At 35.5% G+C, this 14420-nt stretch overlaps 1 protein-coding gene and 1 pseudogene across 1 annotated transcript; both read left to right on the top strand.

The window, feature by feature from the left end:
• The first annotated feature begins 1439 nt into the window (after window positions 1–1439).
• On the top strand, window positions 1440–10894 carry LOC100805523 (adagio protein 1). The gene is made up of 2 exons (XM_003533669.5): window positions 1440–2050; window positions 8679–10894. The coding sequence occupies exons 1-2, from the start codon at window positions 1821–1823 to the stop codon at window positions 10291–10293; spliced, it is 1845 nt and encodes a 614-aa protein (XP_003533717.1). The 5' UTR covers window positions 1440–1820; the 3' UTR covers window positions 10294–10894.
• A 1632-nt stretch (window positions 10895–12526) lies between these two features.
• On the top strand, window positions 12527–14179 carry LOC100818524 (PR5-like receptor kinase; annotated as a pseudogene).
• Window positions 14180–14420: the final 241 nt, after the last annotated feature.

Genomic DNA, 14420 nt, shown 5'->3' with positions numbered 1-14420 from the left:
TGACAAATTAATTGCCGAACATGAAATTATTTTAAAAAAACAGTTTTAAAAACAAAACAGAAAACAAGTAAATCAAATATACCCTAATATATATATGTCATAACACAAATTCCTTATAAAATGTAATAACACAAATGTAAAACATCCCTTATAAAAACACAAATGAAAAATAATTTACAACAATCAAAATCACCACTTACATAGGTATATTTTGAGAAATTTAGGAATACGCCCGCTTACACATACAAATTTCCTACCGTAAAAAAAACATACATTTTCACAGTCACACGATTAGAATCGTATGATGAAAATCAATCGGTTCATATATCATTAAGTAAATTCAACTTAAAAAAAATCTTTAAAATATTAATTATTTAATCTTCTTCATACATCTAGATTCGTGACAGAAGGGAATTCAAATTCTCTTTAATACACTAATTCGAACACAATTCCTATTGTCCGTTAACATTTATTGAAAATCAAGATTTTATGGGTCTTAGATTCTATTTAATGACTTTCTTTTTTTAATTTGTAATTTTTAATGAATTTTAACCAATAAAAAAAAATACATAACACAATTCTGCTTTGGGTCACTTCGATCTTCATGCTCTCATAAAAGAATGTAATTAATTAGTTACATGTTTACCCAGATCAATGGTGAGTTTTGTCAACAGATAGTCAAATTTTGTTGCTCATTACTAATTAAGCTAGAGTGTTAATTTTGTATGCTAGCTCTCATATTTCTCACAGAATTCCATATTTTTTCTTATTTTGTTATGAATGAAACGAAATAAGCTTCCTTCTCTAAAAAAACGCTTTTTTTTTTTTACTTTTATTAAATATAAATTACAATATATCATATTTCAATGTAAATAATTTTATTTGAATGAGACCAGATGAGTTGTAAAAATTATCATTCGAATAGTTAATACAAGGTTTAATTACACATTTAGTCCTTATAATTCTAAAACTTATATCTTTTAGATTTTATAATTAATAAGTAGATTTTTTAATTTTTAAAATTTATATTTTAATTCATAAAGTTGTTAAATTTTTTTAACTAACAGAGTTAAAATAAATTTGAATAAAACTTTAAAAATTAAAATACAAACTTTAAAAACAAAAAAATCTACTTACTAATTATAAGAACTAAAAAAACTAAATTTAAAAACTTAAGATACTAAATGAGTAACCTTAATAATTTCATACATGTACTTAAACATGACAATACCAGTTGATCTGTTTTGTTCCATGCACTCAATAGAATATGGAGATACTACAAATATATTTTAAAATTTAAATTAAAAAAATAATTTTCAAAAAGTTTTTTTTTTCGAAATTAATTTTGAACTCTCTTAACCAAATACAAAAATATATTTTCCCATGGTCTGTCTTTTCTCATATTACCATAAGTGGCATGATAAGAAACTGAAAATTTTGGCACCAAAAAAAGGGTGGTTTGGTTGGGGCAGTGAGTGGCCACACAGTGTGCCTTGTGGGCAAGTCCACATGTAAAAGAAAACAACACCGTCATCTACTTTCTTTTTCTGGAACAACCTCAACTCACCCCTTTCTTAGCTAAATTCCTCTCCACTCGTTTTATGCCCTCTTCTCAATCTCATCATCATATTCATTTCCTTCATCAAACTCTCCCAACAACAACAAAAATAACTAACCACTTTCTTCTTCACTTCTTCTCAGTTCTCACACTCATAAAGCTCATTCTTATTATTACTACTCGCACCCTTTCGTTTTGTTTTGTTCTCATGGGTTGAACTTGACCCCCCGCTGCTGCCACTGCGACGCCGTTTCTTTGTTAAATGGAGTGGGACAGCAATTCCGATCTCAGCGACGACGAGGCCGTTTCGTTTATGTTAAACGACGACGATGATGACGCCGTTGGACCCCTACCCTTCCCCGTTCTCCAAACGGCGCCGTGCGGCTTCGTCGTCACCGACGCCGTCGAGCCCGACCACCCCATCATATACGTCAACGCCGTCTTCGAGATGGTCACCGGATACCGCGCCGAAGAAGTGCTCGGTCGCAACTGGTTAGTGCCCTCTCTGTAGAGAAATTTCGTTTTTTTTTTAGGTTTAGGTTTTCGCTGAGCATTTTTTGTTTTGCTTCGGAACCCTAGGAAAAATTGGACTTTGTAATGCTTGTGGTACCGAATTCTAGTGGTAGCTTGAATTTGGAATTTAACTGTTGCGTAGGGAGTGTTTGGGGTTTATGAAGGGACTTGGATTTCTTTTGGGATTTTTGTTGTCTCTGTGTTGAGCGGTGCGTTTCTCGGTTCTATGCCGGAGAACTCGTTCGGGTATCAAGGGATTGGGGAAATTCACTTAATAGTGAGTTAGTGAACGTGATGAGATGCCGAAAGTGTTTTTTTTTTTTTTTTGGACTAATGCTATATCTTCTTACAAATCTTTCTAATATGTTATGAAGAGATTATTAAATGGAAAAGTAGATACATTTAATGTATTGGCAACTTTGTAGTCATTCAATACTTCCTTTATTTAGTATGTAGGAGAATTAGGAAGAAGATTTTTAATGATGATTTTGAATTATTATTTTTTTTTTTAATTTGCACTAAATCCTGAAACTCCACTGTTGGAAAACTGTGAATGATTTTGTGTGCTTCAAGAACAGATTGTGAAAATGGATATTTCCAGATAGATGTCCTGAGTAAGGGCTTTTTCTTTGTTTTAAGTACTGGTTCTTATTATTATTTTGATTTGAAGGGTTTGGGAATCCCATTCTGTAGGCTATGCATGGTGTAATGAACTTGTCTGCATGGTTGGTGTGTGTGGAAATGAAATGGGATTTTTATTGGGGCCAAGACTATTTAATGTCTTCCGATGAGATATTCATTTTGTGCACCTTTGTCTTTTTGATGGATTTTGTGAAACAGTTTGATACGGCTCTTTGGTAGGGCGTGTTATATTGCTCATGTAGGCGGTAATATGACAAGTTAAAGTAGTTTGAATTGTACAAAACCTAAATAGCAGGGGTAGATGATATAGGATTTAGGTGGGAAAGACAAAGAAGCAGAAAGAAAGAAGAGTGAATAAGAGCAGAACAGAGAGGATAGAGAGAAAAGAGAGAAACAGATAAATCAAAGAATTGAGTAGTGCACTTCTATTATTATCATTCCAATATGTGTTGAATATACAACAATTATCTTTTATTTATAGGCAGCTTCCCAACAGCTATAAAATCATAATTAACAGTAGCCGACTAACTAACCAACTTACATTCTTTTCCTATTTATATTTACATTTACATAACAATACCCCTCCCCCAAAAGAGGACCTTGCCCTTGAGGTTCTTGAACTTCAAACTGAATGGTAGGAGGAAGATAATTTCAGTTCAATCCACTAAGTTTTCAAGAAATTCTTCTAAATATTACTCACAAAATCAGGATCCCCATTACTAATTATCCATTGGGGCTCCATATAGTCTGTAAATCTGCTACATGAAGTGCTGAGCAAGTCCAAACTGAATGGTAGGAGGAAGATAATTTCAGTTCAATCCCCAAAGTTTTCAAGAAATTCTTCTAAATATTACTCACATAATCAGGATCCCCATTACTAATTATCCATTGGGGCTCCATATAGTCTGTAAATCTGCTACATGAAGTGCTGAGCAAGTGTTACTGCTGTATATGGACGTGAAAGGACCACAAAATAGGACTTTGATAGAACACCAATTGATAAAAGTAATAAAAAATATAATATAGAACACTGAAATTATACACAATACAGCAATACACTTGCTGTCCCAGAGACAAAGTCTCCTTCAGAGATTATCTTCTGTCCACAAACTACAAATAATTTCAGACTGCCTGATTACACATCATACTATCAAATATATACTCCCAATTCGTAACTACCAGCTGTTATTTTCTACACATAACTACCTTTCTGCAATTTCTAATACATAACTGTTTTCTAAAGCAGTTATTTGAGTTTCTAATACAGAACTGATTTCTAGAACAGCTATTTTCTACACATAACTGTCATAACTGCCCCTAACTCTCAGTTTTCATCATCTCTTCTCTGTTTTTTGTCATCTCACCTCTGAAAATTTAGAATTGTTGGTAGATTACTTACAAACCTTGGATTAACATGAAATCTCGAATGCTCAATCACCTAACAAATCCCAGCCACATAATCTCATCAGTCACCACTATCTCACAGCCCCTGTAAGTCACTCAAACTAAGACACCTAATTTCCCCTACCGATTTAAATCTTCTTTGCTACAATTGGAACTAAGGGACTCATTGGAGGATCTTGAACATTTTTGTGAATGATCTGGGCATTACCAATTCACCCTGGGAATTACAGAATTCCCGTGTTTATTGAACTTGGAAATGAGTGTAGTTTATTGAGAGGAACAAGGTTCAGTGTTCTGTGATTTAATATTCCTGTGGGATTAGATGGCAAAATTAGAAAAAGGAATTGAGATTGACAATGAGAGTGAATTTGAATGGGGAAATTAGATTTTTGTGATCTTTTTGGTTTGGTTGTTTTCTTGGTTGAGAAATGAATTTTGAGTAGAAGGCTTTTTACTTCCCCAGTTGGTGTGATTTATAAGGTTGGGGGTTGAAGGCATTTCATGTCCCCAATTGGTGATTTCTAGTATGTTTGTTCTCCCATTGTGTCGACTTCAATCCGTGTCAAAGAGAAGCTGATATATATATATCTTCTAGGTTTATTTTGCTATTTGATGTGCTTTTACCCACTGATGCTAGTATTAGATGCAGTACAAAACATGCATTTAGTTGAAAAGTTGGGAGAACGGTTTAAGAAAATGTTATTTTTGAGCATAGTATGTAGTTGGGTTAGTGACTTTTAAACCACATGGCATTATTTTTTCCTAAACGAACTGTAGTTAAATGGAGTTTTGTGGATTTTATGGATGTGGTAGTGGTACTGATGATTTCATACAAATCTTACTATGTAAAGGGAAAACTGGAAAAGGTTTTAGCATTCACCCCTCTGCTTGAACATCAATGATTGTTGCTGATGTCACTTATCCTGCAGGAGGGTTTTTTTTGTAAAGAAATATTGTTACTATTGACCAAGACTTAAGTGCATGCATAGTACTTGTGTATTTGTGCATAAAGATTGGATAAATTAAAGAGTTTATGTTAGACATGGGCAAGAGCCACAAACAGGGATTAAGAGAGCCCTGCAGGTTTACTATAGAAAGAGGTTTAAAAAGGGGAATAATAAGTCTGATTAGTTAATTAGAATAGCTAACAGACAGTGAAGTAGTGGGTTAGGAGTTGGCCTCTAAATAAGGTTTTTAGAGTGTAATAGTGGCATGTTTTGTAATATATGAGTTTTGACTGGGCATATTCCAGTGTGAAAAGGAGAGGGCTCCTTTTATACTTTTCTGTACGATTCTTTACCAATTCTTTGCAATAAAGTGTCTTTTTTGGTTCTATTGTTAATCTAACCAGTTCTGTTTTAGAACTGTCTTCTCTCTCTGAGAAGAGATTCCTAACAGTTTAATATATTGCTCCTGGCTGCAAGAGGTGTTTCCAAGAATTTTGTTGCATGGCATTTATTGATGATGGTAGAATTAGATAGTGCTGTTATTATTAGAACTTGTTGATTTCAATTCTTCAGGTATCCATCCCATGTACAATTGCTAATCTCAGTCATGAAGAATAACGGAATAAGTAAGCCTGTTTCATCTTGAATGGTCTGTTATTGGTGGTTCCTAATTTTGGAATGTATATAAAGTGTTTTCATTTGATACTCTCAGAAGTTGGACAACTATGTTCCATTTTAAAGTTTAAGCCTCTTGGGTTTATCTCTAATGTTTCAATTTCTCCTATCTTCTGAATAGGAGGATTCTTACCCCCTATCTAGTCTGTTGTTTTCACACATTTTTCTCTTATAAAATTAATGATTTTTATAAAAAAATGTCAAAACTGGATGCATGCCTTCATGGTTTTGGTTTCCCAGCTTTCACTGTCCAGTTGCTTATATTGTTAATTGGTAAAATATGTTGTTAATGTTAGGCTTAAATACATTTTTGGTTCCTCCAATTTAGTGACTTTTCCATTTTCCTCCCTGTATTTTTTTTCCTGTTTCAGTCCTTGCAAAATGTGATTGTTTTTGTTGTTATAGTGTTTTAGATAGTGCTTTGAACAGTAAAAAAGTGTTTTGAACAGTGAAAAAAAAGTTAGCTAAAGCACTTGGAGGACGAAAAACAAAAAATCACATTTTACAAGGACTAAAACGATTTTTTTTTTGTAGGGACAAAAATGAAAAAAACACTTAGTTGCAAGGACATAAAATGTATTTTAGCTTTAATGTTAAAGATCAAATGCATTTGTAAGTTAAATTTTTTGAAATAATATTTTTCTTTGTTGAGGGCGAGCTGTGGCACAACGGTTAAGTTGTGTCTTGGTGACCGATTGGTCATGGATTCAAATCCGGAAACAGCCTCTTTGCATATGCAAAGGTAAGGCTGTGCACAATTACCCTCCCCCATACCTTCGCTTAGCAAGGAGCCTCTGGGCACTGGGGTACCCTAGTTTTTTTTTATTTGTCATTGCTAATTTAAGTAAGATATATTGTAGTTTTACTAAAATTTTTTATAGTTGTATGCAGTTTATATCTTTATAAATTGCTTCTCTTTCTATCTAGTACACTGCTATCTACATTAGAAGTTGTTTTGGCTTGACAGATTATGATACCATGTAAGAATGGTGGGTTACAAGTCTAACTCAACCTTACAAAATCGGCTTGTAAGGTGAAGATTGTTTTCCACTTGTAAACTCTATCTTGGCACTATCTCTAGTAGGCTCTCCTGTTCTGGCAAACATTTGTGTGTGTGTGGGGGGGGGGGGGGGGGGGAGTGTTAGGAAGTCTCACATTGCCTGCCTCAATTCTCGTGGTGCAACATATATATAATATATCAGTTGGGCAACTTTACTTAATGCCAATTAGTTTTAAGCTGAAATCTAACATGGCATCAAAGTCAATAGCCCATCTTCTTGTTCTGGCATGCATCTGTGGACGTGTTAGGAAGTCCCACATCACTTGCCTCAATTCTTAGGGTGTAGCTTATATATCTGTTGGACAACTTCACTTGGTGCAAATTGGTTTTAAGCTAAAATCCAACAGAATGTTAAGACACTGGGTTTGGGCCTGAGCCCAACCACTCAGCTGAACAGGGTAGTTAGAGAAGATCTGCTGATGTGGCAGTTAGTTAGGATATGCGAGTGGTTATTGGGAAAAGGGGAATAGGTGTAATCATCATTCAGTATCTTTTCTGTTAGAAATCTAATGGGTTGGGCAGAGAGAGAATTATCTCTTCTCTGAGGAGCTTTGCTCTGAGATTACAGGGGGTCTCTTGTAATATTTCTTACCTTTTTCTATTAATAATATGTTTTGATTTCTCTTTGAACCCAAGTTCTCATAGAATAAGTGTTTTTTGAGATAAATGAAAGATTTGTCTTGTATGCTGAGTGTCATAAATGTCCTATTTCTGTTAAATTTTCTGTAACATTTGTGAGAATAAATTTGATAATCATATTGTCACTTCTAGTGAGAATTCTTCCTGTCTTTAATATGTTGCTTCTTTTTTTTTTTTTTATTTGGGACATTTGATGATGTAATTGACAGCCACTTGTCAATAGTTTTTAGAGATGTAGGAAGGGTGTATTCAGAGAGCTTTGTTATTTCCAATGAGGTGATGTAGGACAGAAGTGTCTCAATTTAAGCTTATATAACTGGCTAACTGTTAGAGAATCTAAGGTGGTTGATAGGCTTAATGATGAATAAAAAAGCACTAAAAATTTGGTGCTTGGCATAGTTTTGAAATATAAATGGTTTATGTATGAATGGGCTACTAGTCTGGACTCTGAACCAACTTGTGGACTGTTTAGGTGAGAACAGTTATGCAAATTTAGCTTTATGGTATAATGATAATTATGATAATAAATTGCTAGAAGAGCATTTTTTGGTTTTTCCTTTCAGAATTTCTTGTAAAGCAGCAATTTGGGGCAAGGCTTTAAGACTGTTGCAGAAGTCATATTATAATTTTGAAAATAAGAGGATTAGCGTAGGTGTTGCTGTTGCATGATAATTTATATGGTTGTGTGAAATGTAAATATCAGTTCTAAACAGCATTAATAATGGTGACTTTTATTTTTCTTTTTTTTTTTTATATCTTAATATGCTTTACGATTAAGGTGAATCTCAAGATTCAAACGGGTGTAGTTTCTTGACAGTAATTTGTTTGGAGATTCAGTTTTTCTCTTATTTCTACTGCAAGTGTTGTATGTTTTGTGTTTGCATAGACATGCTAAGAATAGCTAAGCTGGGGTGTTATAAAAAATACTTTATTGACTCTACTACTCTTGACTTGTAAGCTCATTGGGACTGAGCCACTGAGGTGCATTGGTGGCTCATGTAGACAGACTTAGCTTATAACCTGTGTTGTAATAATTTTGAAGCAATTTTCTCCAGGAAGTAGAATGAGTAACCTGTACACTGCACTAGGGAAAAAAAAGAAAGAAAGAAGGCCAAATAGCATTCTTATATAAGCAAATAAACAATACTTGTGGGCCCTTTATGACATGTCTTTCTTGCTTAAGTCTCTACCTTTTCGAATTCAATGTGGCTTTGTTCTAATCGTTTAAAATATTTTGCAGCCGTTTCTTGCAGTGTCGAGGTCCATTTGCTAAGAGAAGGCATCCATTGGTGGACTCAACTGTTGTTTCAGAGATCAGAAGATGCCTTGACGAAGGGGTTGAATTCCAAGGTGAGTTGCTGAACTTTAGGAAAGATGGATCTCCACTTATGAACAGATTGCGGCTGACACCTATATATGGAGAAGATGAGATAACTCATGTCATCGGAATCCAGTTCTTTACAGAGGCAAACATTGATCTTGGTCCCCTTCCGGGTTCTACAATTAAAGAATCTACTAAATCATCAGATCGGTTTCATTCTGTGCTTTCTTCGTTGAATCCTGTTCCAGTGGGGGATCGCAATGTTACTCGTGGAATTTGTGGGATATTTCAATTAAGTGACGAGGTATTGTCTCTCAAGATACTTGCTCGTTTAACTCCAAGAGATATTGCATCAGTTGGTTCTGTTTGTAGGCATTTGTATGAGCTAACAAAAAATGAAGACCTTTGGAGAATGGTGTGCCAAAATGCTTGGGGCAGTGAGACTACACGTGTTTTAGAGACCGTGCCTGGTGCAAGGAGGCTTGGATGGGGTCGGCTGGCAAGAGAACTGACCACCCTTGAAGCAGCAGCATGGAGGAAACTGACTGTTGGAGGTGCTGTTGAACCTTCACGCTGTAATTTTAGTGCTTGTGCAGTTGGTAATAGAGTCGTCCTATTTGGTGGTGAAGGGGTTAACATGCAACCTATGAATGATACCTTTGTATTGGATCTCAATTCTAGTAATCCTGAGTGGCAACATGTCCAGGTCAGTTCTCCTCCCCCTGGTCGGTGGGGCCACACACTTTCTTGTGTTAATGGTTCTCGTTTGGTTGTATTTGGAGGGTGTGGAACGCAGGGCTTGCTCAATGATGTGTTTGTTCTGGACCTGGATGCAAAGCCTCCAACTTGGCGTGAAATTTCTGGATTGGCACCTCCACTTCCGAGATCATGGCATAGCTCCTGTACTCTTGATGGTACCAAGTTGATAGTTTCTGGTGGCTGTGCTGATTCTGGGGTACTCTTGAGTGATACTTTCCTCCTTGATCTGTCAATGGAGAAACCTGTCTGGAGAGAGATACCAGTGGCATGGACTCCACCTTCGCGTCTGGGTCACACACTATCCGTTTATGGTGGCAGAAAAATACTGATGTTTGGGGGTCTGGCCAAGAGTGGGGCCCTGCGTTTTCGCTCCAGTGATGTGTTCACGATGGATTTAAGTGAGGAGGAGCCATGCTGGAGATGTGTAACAGGGAGTGGATTGCCAGGATTGCCAGGTACTGGAAATCCTGGAGGCATAGCTCCTCCTCCTAGACTTGATCATGTGGCTGTCAGCCTTCCCGGTGGGAGAATTCTGATATTTGGTGGGTCTGTTGCGGGCCTTCATTCTGCCTCCCAGCTTTACATACTAGATCCTACTGATGAGAAGCCTACATGGAGAATCCTTAATGTACCTGGGCGCCCTCCAAGATTTGCTTGGGGACATAGTACATGTGTTGTTGGAGGGACAAGAGCTATTGTAATGGGTGGTCAAACTGGGGAGGAATGGATGCTAAGTGAACTCCATGAACTTTCCTTGGCAAGTTCTGTCAGTTAGATCCAGTTTATAAATGGGCATGCTGTAGCAAGGGAAATGCTAAAATCATGAAATCATTTTAAGGCGGAAAAGGTTTGTGTTGGTCACTGATAACTCTTGACGAGTATTGCTCTGGTCAGAACATTTGTGTATTAAGTTGTTTTACAATGCATTTTTATTTTATGGTTGATTCTGGCTCGAGAACTTTTCAATGAGTGACACAATACCATGGCTTTTTTGAGCTTGTGTGAGACTTTTCCCTTCAGCATGCACAATGAATTCTTCTTCTGAGTAGACTATTAGTGTCTGATAACAAGTAGGTAATATATTAGGGTAGTGGCTCACTTGATTTCCCTGTCTGTTGCTTTGTTCAAATTATGTATTTTGAACCATGACAAAGGATAGAAAAAAAAATGCTGTTTATAGTAACGTAATTAGGTCTATTGTATGTAATGTGGAGGTATCTACTTCTGTTTTATGCTTTTGAATGACTCAGCTGACATGGTCATAATTGGTTGTACTGGTTTGTGCCACTGCAAACAGGTGTATAAGCTAGGGAACCTTGCAGTTTGTACATATTTTTGTTAATGTTGTGATAATATGGAGTATGGTATTGGTAACATTTGTGTGGTTTATTATTATTTTTCTTGTCATATGTTCAGATGTTCTAGCATTATGTGTTCGATGGTATTACTGTGATTATACTTGTGTGGCCATGATAAATCAATATCTCCGAGACTGTAATATGGAAGGTATTAGAGTTAAAATAAGTAATGATTTGCTTGGTTCAGATTTTAGCACAATTAAATTAAAAAAAATGGTTAAAAAGTAAGTTCATAAAAGAATGATTTTGTTTCAATGATAAAAAGTAGAATGATTTTTTGAAATGTAACTATTAAGTATCCATTTAAATTTTATGGATCTTGTGTTTAGAATTATTTTTTCCATACAAAATTTAACTTTTTTACTTCTTACAATTATTGTTTTTCAATGTAATAATTTGTTTTCTGGCTAGTTGGTCTTTTCCTATTTTGGAGGTATAAAAACATACCAAAGTCCTTAATGTAATTCTGGGATTGATCAAACAGTTTCTAAGTATTGTTTCACTAAACATCAATAAATAGTTACTTTGAAATTTAAATTCAGTCAGACCACGCCATCTGAGGAAACAAGTGAATAACTAGGACTGAATTTGAATAGAATAACACGCTTTTTTGTTTTAATATTGTATTTTAAAAATTGTATTGTTATCCTTTTTTGTTTCATACCATACTACTCGCTGCATCTGGTAAAAAAAGTTTGATCCCCCAGTTCTCCTAAACTCATCATCTTTTTGTTCCCTCTACTTTGAGGTCAGGAGATGCGACCACCTATGCAATCATAAGATATTCAAACAATAAAACAGTAACTTTGTTCTATTTTATTTCATTCTATTCCATTCACTTCACCCCTCATTAGAGATAACAAAGTCATTTCATGATCAAGAAAGTGACTTTTTTTTTTTTTAGGAATCAAAAACAGGTGTCGGGAGTTTATTTTAAGAGTAATAGTAGTTAGTTAAAAATAACTTCCATATACCTAATGAGTGTAATTTAGTTGACGATACATATTGAGTTTGTGTGGGAAAATCTGAGTTTGATTCTTACATAATACAACCTTCAGAAGGAATGAATTTTATGTGTGACTAAGTCCTGGACTGAGGATCACAAAACTTGTGAAAATACCTTGGGATTCCACTGAAGAACTAAAGATCTTAATTATAGTGGTTATCAAAAAGAAAAAAAAAGCTTTGTATATAGAACACTTTGTACCATTGATTGTATCTTTTATCATTTTAACCAAATACAATGAGTTACTTTGTTGGTACTCCTCTCCTTTTCTTTAAGATCTATGATGTGTCACCACATCAATATAGTTTACAACAACCTACATTCAACCAATTGAATTAGAACCTCTTGGGAGAAAAAAAATAACTTTGTAAAGGTTCTCAAAGATATTAGTCGCTCTCATCTCTCTATTTTACAGTCACGTAGTTCCATTCCAGCTAAATAGAATGCTAACAACAGTTTTCTCTTGAATATGTCGTTATTAAATTACAGAAGGTTCCATGAACTACAAAATGCGTTTCACTAATATGACAAACCAAGAGAGAAGAAATCCAAAACGTAGTATTTGTCGTTACTGGTTTTGTGCATATGTTCATTTCAGCCACTCTAGGAATTTAGCTATCTAACTCAGTCAATCAAGTATATCCATGGCATCAAAGGATTTCATAAGACCTGGCATCATGTCACATCTGAATGTTGGAACGACCAGACGGTTCATTGTTTTAAAAAATAGGATTCATATATGACTATTTTCTTCAATAATGGAAAGAGATTTTGCATATAAATTATATTACTTTCCCCTCTTCTTCCAATTTGTTCCTCACCATCTCTCTTAGTCTTTTGAATTCTCATCTCTTGTCCGATGCCAACCACGCTTATCATTGTCATGGGTAGGATTTTAACTTTAGTGAAACCCTTTTGTTTTCAATTTTCATGTATTTTTGTTCTAGTGTTTCTTGTAAGTCACAAGATATTTGTTCTGACTGAATACCAACACATATTGCAGTTGCCGCGCTAGTGGTGATAAGTATTTTGATTTGGTCAATGCCTGAGAATGCTTCGGATAGCTCGTCGGCTTCTTATTCCAGACACAGTTTATGACACTTACCATGGATAAATTTCTGAACAAGATGGAAAAGGAGCGGCCGATCAGCATCTGAGGATTGCAACTAATAACTATTCTTACTTATTAGGTTCAGGAGGTTTTGGAAAAGTCTATAAGGGAATTTTTAGCGATGGAACCATTGTAGCGGTAAAGGTTCTACAAGGGCTTTCTGACAAGAAAATGGAGGAGCAGTTTATGGCTGAAGTGGGGACAATTGGCAAGACTCATCATTTCAATCTGGTTCGGCTCTACGGATTTTGCTTCGAAAGAAACATGATAGCACTGGTTTATGAATTCATGGGGAATGGCTCTCTTGACAAGTATTTGTTTCATGAAAAAGAAGACCTTAAGATTTGAAAGGCTTCATGAGATTGCAGTTGGGACAGCCAAAGGCATTGCTTACTTGCATGAAGAGTGCCAACATAGAATAATCCACTTTGACATCAAACCAGGAAATATTCTCTTGGATGGAAACTTCAATCCTAAAGTTGCTGATGTTGGTTTAGCCAAACTTTGCAATAGGGAAAAATACTCATTTAACCATGACTAGGGGTAGGGGGACTCCTGGTTATGCTGCACCTGAACTTTGGATGCCTGATTTTCCTGTGACTCACAAGTGCGATGTTTATAGCTTTCGAATTCTGTTATTTGAAATCATAGGCAGGAGAAGAAACCTTGGCATTGAACTTGTCGAAAGCCAGGAGTGGTTTCCAATGTGGGTTTGGAAAAGGTTTGATGCTGGAGAATTTGAAAAGTTGATAATAGCATGTGGGATAGAGGAGAAAAATAGGGAGATTACAGAGAGAATGGTTGATGTAGCTCTATCCTTTGTTCAGTATAGGCCAGATTCAAGGCCTATAATGAGTGATGTGGTGAAAATGCTGGAAGGTTCAGTGGAAATTCCAAAACCTTTGAACCCATATCAGCCATTTATGGATGGGAATTTCACTTCTCATCCGGTCCAAGTGCCACCAACCTACACTACAGATACTAATGGTTCTTCTGATGTGGTAACTGACTCTAGTATTGTACATGTTACTCCTATACTATGAGGAATATGAAATTGGATTAGCCTCAAGTTAGGGTTTGATGGTTGACCTATGCTACTTGATGGAATATTCTATACTTTAAATGATCTGTAAAATATTTTCCTTTCTGCTAGTTTGATTCTATTGAATCCAATTATCCATGTGTACTTATTTATGTTTTTACCATAATGTTCTTTTCTATCTGCCTCTAAACTATTCGGAGTTAACTGCTTTATATAAGTGAAGCAAACAAGTAAATATTGGCTCCAAAAAGGTATAGGGAGGTCAATCAGCTACTTTACCTCAGCCAAGGTCTTAAAAAACAGTATGTGATTGGTGCTGCAACATCAAGGTTTTTGAGCTTTCTATAACTGCTATTGCAGTAGTCAAAACTTAACAATGATACTT

This window comes from Glycine max, chromosome 9 (assembly GCF_000004515.6).
Source record: "Glycine max cultivar Williams 82 chromosome 9, Glycine_max_v4.0, whole genome shotgun sequence".
Taxonomy (NCBI): Eukaryota; Viridiplantae; Streptophyta; class Magnoliopsida; order Fabales; family Fabaceae; genus Glycine; species Glycine max.
This window is presented reverse-complemented; position numbering and strand designations above follow the sequence as displayed.